This window comes from Lynx rufus, unplaced genomic scaffold (genome assembly GCF_022079265.1).
Source record: "Lynx rufus isolate CCGP_SWC_20201006 ecotype Redwood Valley unplaced genomic scaffold, mLynRuf1.p SCAF_2, whole genome shotgun sequence".
NCBI classification, from domain to species: Eukaryota; Metazoa; Chordata; class Mammalia; order Carnivora; family Felidae; genus Lynx; species Lynx rufus.
Window position 1 is genome coordinate 186697941 of NW_025814834.1, and position 19973 is coordinate 186717913.

At 36.9% G+C, this 19973-nt stretch overlaps 1 protein-coding gene across 1 annotated transcript in view; it reads left to right on the plus strand.

Moving 5' to 3' along the window:
- Positions 1-19973, plus strand: part of TESK2 (testis associated actin remodelling kinase 2) — a 106033-nt gene that overhangs the window by 23192 nt on the left and 62868 nt on the right. The window contains exon 2 of the mRNA XM_047083771.1: positions 14194-14315. Coding sequence (XP_046939727.1) covers positions 14194-14315 — 122 coding nt within the window. The remainder of the gene's footprint in view (positions 1-14193; positions 14316-19973) is intronic.

Here is a 19973-nt window from a genome sequence, read left to right on the forward strand (position 1 = left end):
GATATGATATATGTGAAGGCACGTGAAAGATACTACAAAAAGTTGATTCTAGAGTGTATTATTTTGCGTCAGTGAGAGTGAGAGAGTTGGTTACTGTCCTTTTGTGTAATCTCATTGCACTCTGTTGCTACTTCTGTTGCAGCATGTGATAAACATTGCAATTATTTGCCATCTTATTCATTTATTTACTCAGCAGATATTTAGTTAATACTCATTAGGTGTAGGACATTGAGCTAGGTGTTAGGGATAGAGGAATAAAATCCTGCTCTAAAAGAGCTCTTAAATATAGGAAATATATTTAAAACACAGTATTTGCTAAAATAGAACTTTAGCAAGAGCCTGAAATTACTCAATACATATTTGCTAAGTGTGTGAAAGTATGCATAGGGTACTAAGGAATATAATACTGGGCACCAGTATAAACATTGTGTGAAGGGGTCAGAGAAGGCTTCATAGAGGAAGTCACCCTTTAGTTTTCTTGAAGGAGAAAATAGAGCTTGTCTGGTGGACAAGTACGGGAAAGGGCATTTCAAGCAGTTGGAAAAGCATATGTGGAGGCACAGAGGAATATTCTAGGAACGGTGAGAAATTTGATTTAGTTTAAGTCTGGTGGATGCATGTAAAGGAATGGCAAAACTCTGCTGAATCTAGAGAGATAGGCAGGAGCTAGACAATAAAAGATTTTTTCTTTTAATTTTTTCTTTCTTTTTTTTTTAATTTTTAAAATGTTTATTTTTGAGTGAGAGAGAGACAGACAGAGTGGGGGAAGGGCAAAGAAAGAGGGAGACACAGAATCCAAAGCAGGTTCTAGTCTCTGAGCTGTCAGCATAGGGCCTAATGCAGGGCTCAAACTTACAAACTGCAAGATCATGACCTGAGCCGAAGTCAGACGCTCAACTGACTGAGCCCCCCAGGCGCCCCTAAAAGATTTTTTCTTGATCCAGAGTCACTGCAGATATGTTTATTAGTTTTTTGTATTCCCAAGTCAGCTTTTGGTTTGTTGAATCTCTCAATTGTTTCTTTGTTTCCTATTTCATTAATTTTTGCTTTTATCTTTATTTTTATATTTTTATATGGCATTTTTAGTTGAACTCTAACCCATTTTTACATTTTTTTTAATGTTTATTTATTTTTGAGACAGAGACAGACAGAGCATGAACAGGGGAGGGTCAGAGAGAGAGGGAGACACAGAATCCAAAGCAGGCTGCAGGCTCTGACCTACCAGCACAGAGCCTGATGCAGGGCTCGAACTCACAAACCGTGAGATCACAACTGGAGCCGAAGTCGGAGGCTCAACTGACTGAGCCACCCAGGTGCCCCTAACCCATTTATTTTTAATCTTTTTTTGCAAATCAGTTAGGATTGTTTTTGGCAGTATGTTACAGAAACCTGAACACAGTGGCTTATTCAAATTTTTCTCAAGAAATCTTGAGAAATGCCTATGCTGTGCAGCTGCTTAAGGAAGTCCTCAACAAACCAAGCTTCTAGTTTCCTTGTCTTTAGTGTGTAGTTCGTGGCCTTTTGGTTACAAGGTAGCTGTTCTTGATGCAAGCACTATGTCTTTGCTCCAGTCTATAAAAACGATAAAGGGCAGTTTCATCAGGGAAACATTTCTAGAATCCCTACCTAGCAATTCCCACTTATATCTCCTTACTTAGTACTATGTCACCTGGCTACTCTATTTTTTTTTTTTTCAACGTTTATTTATTTTTGGGACAGAGACAGACAGAGCATGAATGGGGGAGGGGCAGAGAGAGAGGGAGACACAGAATCAGAAACAGGCTCCAGGCTCTGAGCCATCAGCCCAGAGTCTGACGCGGGGCTCGAACTCACGGACCGCGAGATCGTGACCTGGCTGAAGTCGGACGCTTAACCGACTGCGCCACCCAGGCGCCCCGTCACCTGGCTACTCTAGAGAGAGCGGGGGAGGGAGAGAGAGAGAGAGAGAGAGAGAGAGAGAGAGAGAGAGAATGAATGAATCCCAAGAGGGCTCTATAATGTGAGTGTGGAGCCTGATGCAGGGCTGGAACTCATGAACTGTGAGATCATGACTTGATCCAAAATCAAGAGTCAGATACTTAACCGACTGAGCACCCAGGCGCCCTGAATGTTTTAATTAACCAAGCACATTGCCAACTAACTGAGGTCCTGTAAGTCAGGAAGAGGGGGAAAATAGATGTTGATATACAGTGTTGTCTACTATGCTTGTTTTTAATTATTTTTGTTGTTGTTGTTGACTTCTAATTTTATTTCATAGTGGTCTGGGAATGTGGTTTTGGAACTACATTCTTTGAAATTTTTTGAGAATTCCTTTATGATCCAGGCATTTTGGTCATTTTTTTCATATGGACTTGAAAAAAAAAAAAGGTAAATAAAGCCTACCTTTACTGGGACAAGATTGAATCAAGCATATCAGTTTTGTTATTAAAATGTATCATATCAGCCATCTGGGTGGCTTAGTCTGTTAACCATACAACTCTTGATTTTGGCTCAGGTCAAGATCTCATGGTTTCTGGGTTTGAGCCCCACTTTGGGCTCAGCACTGACAGTGCAGAACCTCCTTGAGATTCTCTCTCTGTCCTCTCTGTCTCTGTCCCCTCCAATGCTCATGCACATGTGTTTCTGCTCTCTCTCAAAATAAATAAACTTTAAAAAAAAAGTGCTATATCCATACTCATTTATCTTCTAGAACTTTCAGTTTCTGAGAGGTATGTTAAATAATCCCATGAAGACTGTGGATTTGTTAAACTTGCCTTGTGTTTTGTCAGTTTTTGTTTTATATATTACAAGTCTGTGTTGTTAGATACATACAAGGTCATAATTATTATTTCTTGGCAGTTTTGTAGGGTGCATGCAGTGCTTTTTCCCTTAGATTAGTTGTTCTCAAGCATTTTAGCCCTAATGTTTCCATTATCTGGGTTCAAATTCTGGCTCTCTCGTTTACTAGATGTAGGATCTTGAGAAAGTCCTTTTAATCTCTCTGTGCCCAATTTCCATAGCTGTAAAATAGGAGACATTAATAATACCAACCTCCCAGAATTGTTTTGAGGATTGAGTTAATATATATATATATATATATATATATACATATATATATATGTATATATATATATATACAGTATAACAGAGCCTAGTATGAAGCAAGTGCTATGAATAATAGCTATATTATTGCTACTATAACAATTTTTTAATGAATTCTGACTACCTTGGAACTGAAATTGATAGGTAATTAGGTTACTGTTCATAATTATAAAGCATCAACATGATACCCTAACTCTATGATAAACGAGAAGTAAAAGAAAATTAAATTAGTAAAAATATACATTTCAATATGCAAAATTTGGGGCCTGACTACTGTAGAAAATTTAATGAAGTAGTCTGATGCTTTTACCCTCTCACAAATGACTGGTTTAAAAATTTTTTTTAATGTTTATTTTTGAGAGAAAGAGAGAAACAGAGTGTGAGTGGGGGAGGGGCAGAGAAGGAGGGAGACAGAATCTGAAGCAGTCTCCAGGCTCTGAGCTGTCAGCACAGAGCCCAATGTGGGGCTCGAACCCACGAAGCATGAGATCATGACCTTAGCTGAAGTTGGACACTTGATCAACTGAGCTACCCAGACGCCCCACAAATGATTAGTTTTAGATTTAAGAGAAGACAGAAGCCATTCCATACAAGAAGAAAAATTAAAGAGCAGAGATACCAGTGGATATTAGAATAAAAGTATAACAGACCAAAAAAATCTAATGGACTAGACTTATTTGTATGTGATAAGGGAAAGAGGACAGTGACCTCAAATGAAATAGCGATAGCTTGCCAAGGCAAATTACAGATTGATGAAGGAGAGAAAAGAACGAGGTATGATATATCTTTGCCAGCTTTATCAGTGTTTCTTTGTAAAATATTCATTTAATCTTGAATGTTTCATTGAGGGAAAAAAACTTGGCAGAGTAGGAACACTGGTAAATTTATTTGTGAGCAAAGCAAAAATATGCTTTTAATTTATGGTTGATTTTTTTTTTTTAATTTTTAGAAAGAGAAAGAGAGTGCAAGCAGGGGAGAGGGGCAGAGGGAGAGAGATTCTTACCATGCTCAGCACAGAGACCACTGCGGGACTCGATCCCCTAACCCTGGGATCATGACCTAAGCCAAAATCAAGGGTTGGGTGGTCCAACGACTGAGCCACCCAGGTGCCACTCTAGTTGATATTTTATTTTAAGTTTATGTTGAGAGAGAGAGAGAGAGCACCTGCGGAGGAGAGGCAGAGAGAAATGAGACAGAATCCCAAGCAGGCTCTGCACCATCAGTGCTGAGCCCCATGTGGGACTGAAACTCACGAACTGTGAGATTATGACCTGAGCCAAGATCAAGAGTCGGACACTAACAGCGTGGAGTCTGACATGGAGCTCCATCTCAAGACCATGAGATCATGACCTGAGCCGAAATCTAAGAGTCAGATGCTTAACTGACAGTCACCCAGGCTCCCCAGCATAGGTGATATTTTAAAATAAAGGCTAAATAAATCATTGTGAGTATAAAAACTACAAATGGGTTCTGATACATATTGTATAATACAATACAGTTGTATAGGATTCAAATACTATATGACTATACTATACTTCAAATACTAGGAGCAGCATTGCTACTGGTGGTCTGATTTTCTGAAATGTTGACCAATTCTTCATGTGTTCTTCTGAACATAACGAAAGAAGTGATTTTTCCTCAATTCATAATATAGTTGTATTTCTAGAAAATTTAGTATATATTAAAACCATGCAAGATGACTTTGTTTTTTTTTTGTTTTTTTTTTTTTGTTTTTGTTTTGTTTTTTGTCAGATAGTGTTAGAATCCAAGTTCAGGTAATAATACATATATATGTTCTTCATTTACATGAATGTCTAGCAAGATATTTGAATTTCATACAGAACATAGAACAATGCTTCCTTGTGCAGTACTGTCCTGGTACCTTGCAGGATGTCTAGCATCTCTGGCCAGCAACACTCCTTGCCCCCAGTCATTGTTATAACCAAAACCTTAATCTAAAAACTTTAAAAACACCTCCTAAGTGACTTGTTATAGCCTCTATTGAAAATTATTGCTTTAAACACTGCATATGCCTAATACTTACGTTGCTATACCAGCTTACTGTATACTTATTGTATATTCACTGTGACTTCTTGACTGGAAGTCCTAAGCCATTCATTTAACAGTTAACTTAATGATTAATTGCTTTGTGACAGTTCTTATGTTCTTGTCCTAATTATTATTTAATTCTCTCCTTACTATTTCTCTGAACTGGTCAGAGGTTTATGTTTCTCATTTGCTCTAGAAATTAAGCCTCCTGACTCAAGTTAACTATTTAAATTCAGCAAATATTTTTTGAGCAATTTCTAAATGCTAAACTAAAGGCACTGTGCCAGAGAAGGGATTCTTAGCTTGATTTTATACCACACTGCTAAAAGTGAATATATGGCATGTGGTTTGTTATTAAACATATGCAAATAATTTAATTTTAAAAATATAAATTAGAGTTGAATTAGAGGTACCCCTATATAACTGTCACTCTCATTTGTGGTTAATATGCTTATTTGAATGGAATAAAAATGGGCTATAGAAATAGCTAATGGACATAGGATTGTATTTGTAACCTGTAATTTATTTTTTCTATTTGAAAAAAATCTAATGTCTGTTCATAGTTATATAATTAATGTCATGTTTCTCTTTCCTGCTTACCTTTGTATGATTTTTGACAAAAATCTAGATTGCCCATATAAAAATAAGTCCTACATGTCAGAAGGTGTGTATGTGGGGTGTGGAAGAAAGCTGAACTACTCTTTCAGGGATAGAAAAATGAACGGGGCAAGTTCTTGGCTTGAAGCATATGGGAAATTATTCATATGTAGTTGTAGATTTTTTAATCTCTTTTTTAATCTGATTTTTTAAAATGTTTATTTATATTTGAGAGAGAGAGAGAGAGAGAGAGTGCGTGGGTGGGGGAGGGCAGAGAGACACGGAGACACAGAATCTGAAGCTGGCCTCAGGCTCTGGACCATCAACACAGATCCTGTCGCGGGGCTCGAACCCATGAACCGTGAGATCATTACCTGAGTGGAAGTCGGAAGTGTAACCAACTGAGCCACCCAGGCGCCCCTGTAGTTGTAGATTCTATGTGTCCATAGAAGGAGATGAGTTCAGGATCTTCCTATGTTGCCATCTTGAACCCAAACTGCTCTTAGACATATAGAAGATAGGTAGACTACCAACATACAAATGCAATATGCAAATTATGTAATACAATATGCAAATTCTGTAATGCAAATTCTGTAATACAGATAATTAAGGGTAGAGTAGTAAGAAAACACAGAATGGAGCATCCAGTTTTTCTTGAAGTAAAGAGATTTTTCCCAGGGAAAGTGGTGTTTCTATATCTTGAATAATTGAAACAAATTTAGTAGGGAGATTGGTATTGGGCTCAGGAGGTGAGGATTGCATCAAGGCAAGGAGAATAGTATATGTCAAGGCAAGGAAGTATGAGAGTGTGATGCATTTGTAAGAGTTACAAATATAAATATATAATAGATAAAGATGGGGGAGGAGTGGGCACAGGGATAGACAGGGAGCAGTAGATGAATTTAGTTTTGCTAAGGAGTTTGGACTTTATTCCTTAAGTATCAGTGAGCCATTGAATAATTTTAAACTGGAGATCAACAAGGTAACTTTGTGATTTGGGGGCATGGATTACTGGAAGACCTGACAAGCTGATGCCTAGTGTTGATCTATAGGCTTCTCAACATCCAGCACAGTGCCTTGCATAGAGGATGATAATATTTGTTACTATTTGTACCTGAAAAGACTAATGAAAGGTAATCGGTCACTTCCAGCCTGCATGTACACACTTGACTGGACTTTTGTTTGTGGTATGTAACTCTTGTTTGCAGATCTGGAAATTATCTTCAACTCAGGTATTAGTTTTAGGGTCTGAGTCTTTGATCAAGGGGAGAAACTCTGTTCTTGATAGTTGCCTGCCTAATGCCACTGAATGTTTTCTTGGTGTCTGTGATCATTCATTCTAAGTAGCAGTTCTCAATTTTTCTGCTCACCCTTTATATAGTTCTCTTTCTTCTGGTTGGCCTCTTCCTTTAATTTTCCCATTGTTCATACTTTATCCAGAAGAACTGTGGGATGATGGGAGTTACTCATTAGAATACTACCATGCTGGTAGAGAAACTCTTATGTACACAGACATTTCTGGTGACTTAGTATTGTTATTTGATTGTATCTGTGCTTTTTTGTTTGTTTTGGTATATTACTGAAACATCTTTAAAACCTGCAGGGTACTTGGACTTCTGAACATGTGAATATAAGCCTCTGTTCTATAAAACTTTAATTTTGTCTGTAGTTAGATGCCATGCTCTCTCAGTTTCCTAATGTGTGTGTGTCTGTGTGTCTGTGTATGTATTGAGGGAGTGTTGTCAGTGCATTTTTTAAAGGCCTAGAGGGGTACTCATCAAGCTTGAGACAATAACTACTTGGAATGAACACAGAAGATTGCATTTAATGGATTGGATAATCAAAGGGACTTATTTATTTTTATTTATATTGTTTTAATGTGTTACAAAGAAAATATATGCATGTATTATTTAGGTAAAAATTAATATAAATTGAAGTTGAAAAGTTATATTTTCTATTAGAAATTTTAGTCAAATATACTGTGAAAGAATTGGAAAATGAAGAAAAGTAAAAGAAAATAAATCATTGATATTAGTTCTACCACCAGTGACAGTCACTATTAACATTTGATAAACTTACTTCCACTTTTTGTTTTAGCATAGGCTTGGGCATATATCATATGCAGGATTTTTTTTTCTGTGATTAAAAAACTGTTCTTTATTTCTTAATGCTAAATTTATGGGAGAAAATAAGATAATTTTTTTACTTGTTTCTTCCAACTTTTGGAAGCTTTAAAAATCTATAGAAAATTGGGAGTGCCTGTGTGGCTTAGTCGGTTGAGCATCCGACTTTGGCTCAGGTCATGATATCATGGTTCACGGGTTCGAGCCCTGCATCGGGCTCTGTGCTGACAGCTCAGAGCCTGGAGCCTGCTTCGGGTTCTGTGTCTCCCTCTCTCTCTGCCCCTCCCCCATTCACGCTTTGTCTCTCTCTCTCAAAAATAAATAAAACATTAAAAAAAATTTTTTAATTAAAAAAATAAAAATCTATAGAAAATGGAAAGAATAGTATAAAACCCCTATAGTCCCTTCACCTGGATTTGCCAGCTAATGTTTTGCTACATTGCTTTATCTATCTGTATTTTTTTAAGATTTTATTTTATTTTTTAAAGTCATCTCTACACCCAACATGGGACTTGAACTTACAATCCTGAGATCAAGAGTTACATGCTGTACTACTAACTGGGCCAACCAGGTGCCCCATTGGTATTTTTTTTTTTTTACAACACTTGAAAGCAAATTGCAGATATCATGACACTTTAATATAAATATTTTAGTATAGGGGCGCCTGGGTGGTGCAGTCGGTTAAGCGCCCGACTTCAGCCAGGTCACGATCTCGCGGTCTGTGAGTTCGAGCCCCGCGTCAGGCTCTGGGCTGATGGCTCAGAGCCTGGAGCCTGCTTCTGTATCTGTGTCTCCCTCTCTCTCTGCCCCTCCCCCGTTCATGCTCTGTCTCTCTGTGTCCCCAAAAAATAAATAAACGTTGAAAAAAAAATTAAAAAAAAATATTTTAGTATATATCTTCTAAGAATGCGTTCTTCTACGAGGCCATAGTATCATTATTTATAAGTGAGGCAATTAACCTTAATTCAGAAAAATAATTTCATATACAGTTCCTATTAAAAGTTTTCTTATTTGCCAGCAAAAGGTGGGTGTTTTTTGTTTTTTTTAATTAAGTAAGCTCTACGCCCAACATGGAGCTTGAACTCATGACCCTGAGATCAAGAGTCACATCCTCTACCAACTGAGTCAGCCAGGGGCCCCAACAAAAAGTTTTTTATAGCTTTTTTGAACCCAGAATCAAATCAAGGTTTCATACATTTCATTTCAGGGGTTATGTCTGTTAATGTCACTTAATCTAGAATATTCCCCCACATTTTGTTTGGAGAGTATTGTCTAGTTGTCTTTTAGATATTCTGGATGTGTCTAATTGTTTTCTTATGATTAGATTTGACTTAAACATTTCAGTATGTATATTACATCACATCAGAAAGTTGACAATGCCAGGTGTTTCACTTTTGGTAATGCTAAATGTGACCAACCCCTTGGTTAAGGTGCTAACCAGCAGATCTCTCCATTGTAAAGACATATTTTTCCCTTTGTAGTATATAAGTAATCTTGGGGGTATTATACAGCAATTATATATACTACTGTTTTTCACTTAAAATTATAATTGTATTTTCTGTGTTATGTCAAATTCACCTGATATGCTAAATTCTTATGAGCATATAGTTTATTTTTTTAAATATATTTTTAATGTTTATTTATTCTTGAGAGAGACAGAGACAGAGTGTGAGCAAGGGAGGGGCAGAGAGAGCGGGAGACACAGAATCCAAACCAGACTCCAGGCTCCGAGCTGTCAGCACAGAGCCTGGTGAGGGGCTTGAAATCACTAAGATCATGACCTGAGCCCAAATCGGACGCTTAACTGACTGAGCCACCCAGGCGCCCCTATACTTTCTTATTTTTATTAAAAACAATACCTATTTATTGAATGCTTATTGGGCCAACCTCTGTGTTAGTTTGCATCCATTATCTCATTTATCTAACATAACACTATTTTGTCCTCCATAATCGTGCTAGGAGATAGAGACTATTGTTCTCTTCATTTTACAGTAGAAGTCTTCACAGAGAAGTCATTCTAATCATGTAAGTATTAAAGCGTTGTATTCAGTCTGCTCATTTCCTGACCTGGAGCCCTTCACCACTCTGCTATGCTCTTCTTTAGAAAGTAGATTTGAAGATCCTGTGGTAGCATCAGATGAATTTAAAAGTCAAGGAGAAGTACCGATTTTCTCTTCTGTTGTCTTCTTTCTCCCTCTCTCTTTTTTTCTTGCTTTTCTTCCCTCCTTCTCTTCATTTATTTATAATTATGGTAAAGTACATACAAGATTTACCATCTTAATCATATTTAAGTGTATAATTCAGTTCACATGGTTGTGCTACCAGTCTCCAGAACTCTTCATCTTGCAGAACTGAAACTCTATACCCAGCATACAACTCCAAATCCCTCTCCTTCCCCTAGCCTCTGGCAACCACCATTCTACATTATGTTTGTATAAATTTAACTACCCTAAGTACCTCAAGTAAGTGGAAACATATGGTATTTATCTTTTTGTGACTGGGTTATTTCACTTAGCATAATAACTTCAAGGTTCATCTGTATTATAGCATGTGTCAGAATTTCCTTTCTTTTTAAGGCTAAATAATAATATTCCATTCTATGTATACTATTTTGTTTTATCTATTCCTCTGTCAGTGAGCACCTGTGTTACATATACGTCTTGGCTGTTGTGAATAATGCTGCCATGAACATGGGTGTGCAAATTGAAACTCTACTTTCAATTCTTTTGGGTACATACCCAGAAGTAGAACTGCTGGATCATGTGGCAATTTTATTTTTAATTTTTTGAGGCTTACCCTTTATAATAATATTTTTATTTTTAAATTTATTTTTTTATTTTTTTTTTTAATTTTTTTTCAACGTTTATTTATTTTTTGGGGACACAGAGAGACAGAGCATGAACAGGGGAGGGGCAGAGAGAGAGGGAGACACAGAATCGGAACCAGGCTCCAGGCTCTGAGCCATCAGCCCAGAGCCTGACTCGGGACTCGAACTCCCGGACCGCGAGATCGTGACCTGGCTGAAGTCGGACGCCCAACCGACTGCGCCACCCAGGCGCCCCTTTATTTTTAAATTTTTGATAGAGGGCTCCTGGGTGTTTCAGTCGGTTAAGCATCTGATTTCGGCTCAGGTCATGATCTTGTGGTACACGAGTTCAAGCCCCGCCTCGGGCTCTGGGCTGACAGCTCAAAGCCTGGAGCCTTCTTCAGATTCTGTGTCTCCCTCCCTCTCTGACCTTCCCCTACTCATACTCTGTTTCTGTCTCTCTCAAAATAAATTAAAAAACATAAAAATAAGTTAAAAAACATCAAAAAATAAATTTTTGATAGAAATATAGTTGACATTATATTAGTTTCAGGTGTACAACATAGTGATTTGACAATTATATACATTATGAAATGCTCACCACAATAAGTATAGTTGCCATCTGTCACCATACAATGTTATTACAATATCATTTACTATATTCCGTGTGCTGTGATTTTCATCACTGATGCATTTATTTTATAACTGGAATTTTGTACCTCTTAATCCCCTTTACCTATTTTACCTATCCCTCCCATTTCTCTCCCCTAGCAGCAACCATTTTAACGTTTATTTTCCAAGGTAGTTAAAGATGTCACTCTCTTAGGAATATTCTTATTAATAGTAACCATGATCTATCTGTAGAGGACAAACTTAAGCAAAAAAGCACCTTCTTTTAACTCTGAAAATCTAAGTCTATTAGAAGGGTAATTAATTTTTGTAGTTTTGGAAACTTGGAATGAAGATCCTCCTACATTTAGGCAGGTACCCCATCTTTTGTGGACCTCTATATTTAAACGATACTTTTTTCTTCCTTTATCAACTGTAATCTGTATTTTAAAAATCTATCAATGTCTATTAATCTTCTGAGGTTTCACTGAAGTTCCATGAAGTTTTTGCCTAAGTGCTCATTCTGTCAACATTTCAACATTTATATAAATACTTTGTGTGCTGTGTTTTATTCTTCATTGTCTTTCTTCTCTGACTCTCCATATAGCTTATTATTTGTCCCTTTCTAGATGGTAAGCCCCAAAAAATTTTACCAAATTTTATATTTCTTTTCCATTTGAATCTTCCCCCCAACCCCTGCCCCCCTCAAAAAAAAAATTACTCCTGGATCACTTCTGCCCAAATAATTCACCTGAATAAATGATTCACTGGCCCTTAGATAATATATAGAAAGTATATTAGAAGTTTCACTTAACTGTTGTTGCCATTGTTTTCACTGTGCCCTTATGATGTGCCAGGCCTTCCAGGCACTGCAAGACAAGGATGGATACAGTATAGATCCTGGTATCAAGATGCTTTATAGACTGGTGAGGACATATTTATGTACAGAACCATGTGATGAGTGGTATACTGGTGTTATGAATGTTGTTCTGAGGTGGCATAAAGATGGAAACCACAAATAAATGATTCCCAGAGAGTCCAGAAGACTTCAGGGAGGAGGGAACATTTGGGTGTGGTCTTGAAAGGTAAGTAGAATTTGAGGTGCTAGAAGAAAGTATTTTATGCAGATGAAAGATAGAATGCAATGAGTTATGAACATGTTCATCATCTTGTCCACTTTTTTAAGGAAATAGGATTTTTTTCTGATTAGTTTGAAATACAGATTGTTCATCCCTGAATTTCACATTGTTTTAATATCGAACTTTCTTAAAAGCTCACATTTTGTTAAAATTTCCGAGTGATAGTTTTCAGATGATGAAAAAAGAAGAATAGCTTTCAGAATGGAGAGCCCTTATTAAAACACAGATGTCTTCTGTAAATAGAGTTGGAAAAATACTGTCAGTGTGTTCTTTGTATATAAACGTTTCTTTTAACTTATCCATGCAGGATCTGAAAAGGAAAGTCACTTCTCTTTCTTCAATCACGAGGTACATGACAACAGAATCATTGATGCACTAGGAAGAGAGTTGGATTCCAAATCTCACTAAGAGATCTAGAAGAGGGGAGAGACAGCCAATGTTCTGCCTCAGTTTTTCTAACCAGGGTCCCTGTGGCTCTGAGTGTTTTGCTTCCTCTTTCCCTTATGTCTGGCTGATCTGAAACATTGTTTCTTTGAACTCTTAAGATAAAATGTTATGTCTGTCCTGTATTAATAGATATGCTGAAATTCTGGGGCTGTTGTCATTTCAATGAATTTCTGTAGATTGAAGAGTTAAGTAGGTTGTCATATTTTCTCCTGAAACTTCCACTTGGTCAATTACAATATACTAAAAGAATACTCAAAGTCCATAGGACGATGACATTTTTGCATAGCAAGTCTCTGTTGTGCCAGATCTGAAATGTTTTTTTTTTAACCAGAGAGTAAGGAGGTCCTTGGTACTTGGTAATTTTTCTACTGCCTCATTCATAATTTCTCAGTAGGAAAAACACGTTTCAGTAAATAATTGAGTTTCTTTTGGGTAAGACAAAATATTTTCTCTGGTAGTCTCCTTTTGCTACTACTGAGACATTTAGAGGGTAAAAACATAGTTAATTTTCTTGTGAGTAAAGTATTACAGTTATTGGAAACTGTGGAGTGTGCATTGAAATTATAAAACAATATTTTTACATGCAAAATATATTGAATTCTGTAGAGAATAAATGTTTCAGAAGTAGACTTTCCTCTGTGTGTACGGGTAATAGTGCGAATGGCGTGACCCATGTTTTTTTGTATCTGACTTAAGTATGTTTATGTGATTATAAGGTACTTTGGGTTGGCTCACTATATTATCCCTAAAAGGTCCACTGACTTCTTTCTATATTTAACATGAATGCTTTTTTTCATATATATATTTATGTGTGCGTACACACACACACACACACACACACACAGATGCACACACACATGCTGCTTGGGGGAGATTTTGAGGATGTGGCTTTAGTGTCCTATAAAGATAGTTTTATAGTTCCTTAAGTGTTATATAAGGCTTATGCATATATCTTTTCTGTGCACACTTAAAATTCCACAAAGGGGACTTTTTCCTGTTAGTGTCCTAAGACTCAGCAATATTGACCATAAGGAACTAGCCTAATAAATTTCCCCCATTTTTTTCTAAGGTATTAAAAAAAGCTGCCATTTCTTGAGGTGTTATTAACAATGTTTTTCTGGCCAGCTTAATGTGAAACAGTTTTGCTCTTTGATGGAATAAATCCATCTTCATTAATGGAAGTGAGACCCCAATGTGATCAGTTTACAGGAAAACATCCTGAAGTATATCTATTTTATCTAAACTGGCACTAAAACATCTTGGCATGTTTACATGTGGAGACTTTGACCTCATATTTAACTGCTGTCCTTGAACCCTTCTCTTGTTCTATTTTATTTTCTAGGTGCGCCATCGAGCTTCTGGCCAGGTGATGGCTCTTAAGATGAACACATTGAGCAGTAACCGGGCAAACATGCTGAAAGAAGTTCAGCTTATGAATAGACTCTCCCATCCCAACATCCTTAGGTAATGGCTTTTCCTTTCTTTTGAGGATTAGTGAGAAAGCTGGAACATTATTGGAAGCTTGTTAGAATAGCATTAATAGCTGTAAAAAGGGATTTGGAATTTTGTGCTGAATCTGTCTTGCTAGGATTTAGCTGTGCTATAGGTATTTTTCTACCTATTGAGAATTAATTTTCTGTAACTGCATTTAATAAAGCAACTTCCTTCTGTCTCTCAAATTGCTTTATTCTTAAAAGCAGCTCACTAGAACAATTGTTTACTATTGCTAAATTAGTAATTAAAAAATTTTTAAGTTTATTTATTTATTTTGAGAGAGAGAGAGTGCAAACAGGGGCAGAGAGAGGGAGACAGAGAATCCCAAGCAGGCTCTGTGCTATCAGTTCAGAGGCTGACACTGAGCTCAGTCTCACCAACTGTGAGATCATGACCTGGGCGAAATCAAGAGTCAAATGCTTAACCGACTGAGCCACCCAGGTGCCCCACTAAATTAGTAATTTATCAAGGAGAAAAGATTTTTCTCTTTTTGTTGTTATTTAATTTTCTTAATTGCTTTATGAGATATCATAATTAAATCAGTGAGTGAAAATAAAAGAGTGCCCCTAGGCTATCTACCCTTAACTTGTAGCACTGGAGAAGACATAGTTTACCTTTTTTACTTTTTTTTTTTTTAAATGTTTGTTTTGAGAGAGGGACAGAGAGTGCAAGTAGGGGAGGAGCAGGGAGAGAGGGAGAGAGAATCCCAAGTAGGCTCTACACTGCCAGCATAGAGCCTGGCAGAGGGCATGATCCCACGAACCATGAGATCATGACCTGAGCAGAAATCAAGAGTCAATTGCTTAACTGACTGAGCCACCCAGGCACCCCAATAGTTTACCTTTTTACAGGAGAATTCATATTATATAAAATAAGGTTATATGATCCTCACTTTCTAGTAATCAGTATCTGAATCTTTCTCACTCAAATTATCTTGATTTTTTTTTAGTGAGGTGAGTGTATTTCCGAATGAAATCAAATAAGACAATTTGAGTCAATATATATTTAATAGAGTTTATGTGTAAGACAGTTTAAGAAGTTAAAAGTGCTGTTTACTTAGGGTCATTTATTGCTAATATTTACATTGGACTGGAAAGGAATCATACAGCTTAAGTATGACTTACATGTTTGGTCAGTGATAGTATATTATGGAATTGGATTATACTGTTTACTTTAAACTTTCTACCTTTATATAGAATTGTTGGCTTCCTAGTCTATTACAAAAATGTTCAGCCAGTATTTTTATTATGATGACTTTCTTCCCAATGCACAAATCTGATTAACATATTTTTTTGAGCATTTAGTATAAGCCTGGTGATTTGTGAGACACCAGAAAAGTATAAAGACATATATAAAATGGAATGCCTGCTAGTAGGAAAGAGTTTGACTCTAACTGGGAATGTAGGACTTACATATATGAAAAGAGAACTAATAAAATCATCTAGGACCCCACCACTTGCATAGAATAAACTCTACGTGCTATAGAAGTCAAAGGAGTGAGAGATCATATTAGCTTGGCAGAGTGAGGGAAGCCTTTTTGGAGGAGGTTGACTGGGACTGGAACTTGAATTTTAAAAGGATTTTTAGAAGATCGGGAAGGAACTCAGAAAATAGAAGCAAAGCTGTAATAAAACACAGAGGTAAAAGTGCAAAGCTTTTTGAGGAGTTAGTGAATAAAAACCCATTTGGTTAATAACAATAGTAAGAAAGCCACAATTTATTGAAGGCTTGTATGCTGGATACTTTACCTATTTAAAGATTTAATCTTTACAACTAATCACTATTGAAGGACTGAGGGTAAGAGATGATGTGTTGGCCAAGGTCTGTGACTCTGAGGCCTGGGCTCTTTCTACCATTCTTCTCATAGGAGAATTGATGATTTGACAGAATACTATTGGTAGATAAAGGTGGAAATGTAATAAAAATAATCAAGAATGGCTTGCATAAAGCCAAAAACAGTATGTTTTATCCTCTGTGTATTGGATTCTGAGCATGGACTAACATGGCAGAGGTAACTGATGGCAAATTCAGAATGGTTTAGTGTTAGGGAGACTCATGGCCAAGAGACCAGTTAGGGGGCCTATATAATGTTTGAGAGTGAGATTTTATAAGTCTTGATTTTAAGCTGATCATATTTTCATCTTGCTTAAAAATATTTTTAGGGGTGGCTAGGTGGCTCAGTTGGTTAAACATCTGACTTTGGCTCAGGTCATGATCTCATAGCTCATGAGTTCGAGCCTTGTATTGGGCTCTCAGCTGTTAGCGCAGAGCCCGCTTCAGATCTTCTGTTTCTCTGTCTCTGCCCCTTTTCTGCCTTGCACATGTTGTCTCTCTCTCTCAAAATTAAACATTAAAAATAAAATAATATTTTTATTGTTTTTCATTTTTATAGAAGTGATACATTATCACTATGGAACATTTAGAAAACAGTCAGCAAAACAAGAAAATAAAAATTGCTCTTTATCTCAGTGTGTAGGGATCAAACTATTATTAACATTTGGTATATTTTTTGCCAGTCTTTTATTTCACTACTTTTCTTATTTTCTTTATGTAAACTTGACTGGTGAATGCATGGGAAGAATGACATTAAATAAATTTTATTCTAGCACAGCAAAAACTTAAAATACAGTTGTTATATAATAGAGATAGCATAGTATAGTATGATTAAAAATGAAGTTTCTAGATTCTAGATCTGGCTGACTGGATTCAAATCCTGGATCTTGGGAAAGTTACTTAACCTGTCCAAGTATTAGTTTTCCCATCTATAAAATGAGAGTAATGACAGTAAATATATCATGAAGTTGTTTGAGGGTTAATTAAATTAGTGCATATAAACCACCTAGAAGAGTATCTGGCTTGTGTTAAGTGCCCGGTAAATGTTAGCTACTATTCTTAGTTTCTTTTTCTCTGGCTAGTTTTTATTATTATTATTGTTTTTGAGAGAGAGAGAGAGAGAGAGAGAGAGAGAGAGAGAGAGAGAGAGAGAATCTCGAAATCCCAAAGCGGGGCTCCAGCTCACCCCATGCAGAGTTCGAACTCAGGTTCTTAACTGACAGAGCCACCCAGGTGCCCCTAGTTTTTTGTTTTTTTTTTTCAATGGCCCATTGAAGCCTGTTGCTTATCATTCATTCATTCACCAAACATTTATTGAGTGCTGCTGGTTTTAATACGTTCAAAGGTTTTTTCCTAGAGTAATGCTGTTGAATAGAACTTTCTGCAGTGGTGGAAATGTTCTTTATCTGTGCTTTCCAATAGCCACATGTGCCTAAAGAGCATTGTATGAAATGTGGCTAGTGCAAACAAAGAACTGAATTTTTTTAATTTGATTTAAATTACTACATGAAGCTACTGGCTACTGTACTGCAAAATACCGGGCTAGAATCCACCTAGATCTTTACTCTTGTTTTGCTTAATATATATGTTCCAGCCTAGAAATGTGTGATGAGACCAGTGATACTATTCCTATTCAGATGTCCCCTTGATCTTTCTTACTTAGCCTATCTCATTTTGGTTCCATTGTGCAGGAATGACACACCCCTCCCTTTTAACTTTCAACAAGTAATAATATTCTTTGCACTCAGCTAAGTTTTCTAATATATAAAAGATAATGTTAACTTCTTGATTTGGCAGTAGGCCACAAATGAGATACTTTATAAAAGCCTTTGCATCTGTTATAATCCACAGAAAGTATAAAATACATGAAAATTATTATAATTATTGTTAGCCATAGTGGTTTTGCACTCTTGATGATGACTCTTTTTGTTCTGTATAAGCCATCTGTTTCAAATATATTGTCATTAAAAGCCTGGAAATAGATTTATTTATTTTTTTTTAAGTTTTATTTATTTATTTTGAAAGAGAAAGAGAGATAGTGGGGGAGGGAAAGAGAGAGATAGAGAGGATCCCAAGCAGGCTGTCAGTGCAGAGCCTGATGTGGGGCTCCATCTCATGAGCTGAGCTAGTGCTTATCTGACTGAGCCACTCAGATGTCCCTGGAAGTAGATTATTAAAAAAAATTTTTTTAATGTTTATTTTATTTTTGAGAGAGAGAGAGAGAGAGAGAGAGACAGAGCACGAGCAGGGGAGGGACACAGAGAGAGGGAGACACAGAATCCAAAGTAGGCTCCAGGCTCTGAGCCGTCAACACAGAGCCCAATACGGACTCGGACACAGAAACCATGAGATCATGACCTGAGCTGAAGTCAGATGCTTAACTTACTGAACCACCCAGGTGCTCTTGTAGATTACTTTTAAAAAGAAGCTTCTGGTTGTTTATATCTTTCATGTTTTTGTGCTTTCACTTTTATTATATATTTTGAATACAACAAAAAGAAATTATCTTACCAGTGGCCTAGAGGAAGCAGGGTCTTCTTGACTTTTGTTATTAGGAGGAACACTAACTATAACAATAGAAGCATCTATTATACTTCCTTAGGCTACCTTAAATATCAAACTAAGCATGACTGTGTGTCATTCTCAAATACTTAGAATTTTTATTTCTTAAATGCTTTTCTAGTTGTCTTAGAAATTTACTATTAATACTTTGTTTTTATAATTTAAAATTTTTAATGTTTATTTATTTTTGAGAGAGAGAAGGAGAGTGTGCGTGGGAGAGGGGCAGGGAGAGCTGAAGACAAAGAATCCAAAGCAGGCTCCAGGCTCTGAGCTGTCAGCACAGAGCCCAACTCGGGGCTCAAACTCACGAAACGTGAGATCATGACCTGAGCTGAAGTCGGTACTTAACCAACTGAGCCATCCAAGTGCTTGTAATTTAAATGTTTTGTAACTATTTGTTAATAAGGGTTTTAGGCTGTTTTCAAGCTGTGACGCTTAACAAGCTCTCCTTTATAGATGCAGAAGCTGAGGCAGAATTATGAACCAAGGTTTTCCCTCAAATTGAGATTATTAGATTTAAATTGGGAAAAATCCATCTCTCAGAACCCTAGGTTTTTCGCAGACCTGCCTCCTTAGAGGTTGACCCCCGGGGGGAGACTGATGAGCAGAGGAGGCTTTTGGTTCCCTCCTATGTTTCATCCAGCCAGGGCAGCTTCACTTTTTTATCTGTTTTATGTTAAACATGTGTATAAGAATTTTGAAGAAAGGGTCTCCTGCTTGAAATCAAAGAAGAGGTCAGAAATCACTGCATTAGTGATTTGGAAAGTCTACTTGAAAAAGACGGTATCTGTATGACCTGCCAGATGGTTGGCATCTAATCCTCTGGGCATGCCTTGGTCCTGTGCTGGCACAGCTATTTTGTGCCCAGCAGGAGTGAGTGAGCTGAACTTTTGCAGCTTTTTTTCTCTTTTTCTTGACCCCAGCCTCCCTACTTCCTCTTTTTCCTTTTATCTTTCTCACTCCTAAGATTTCTAGTTGGAAGGAAAAGAATGCCTGCTAAGTCATAGAGGCAGTAGGTGTGTATATTTTGTTTGTGTATATGTGTTTTTTTTTTTTTTAATACATGGCTACAGTTAAGATTGGCTCTTTTATCATCAGTTGCTCTAAGTTATCAGTTAGAACAAGGAACAATAAAGTACTTTGTTGACTGCATGGACTGATTGTTTGGGCCTCTTGTGAATAAGGTTGTTTATGCCAGGAAGTCTTATGCTCAAGATCTGTAACCCAATTCCA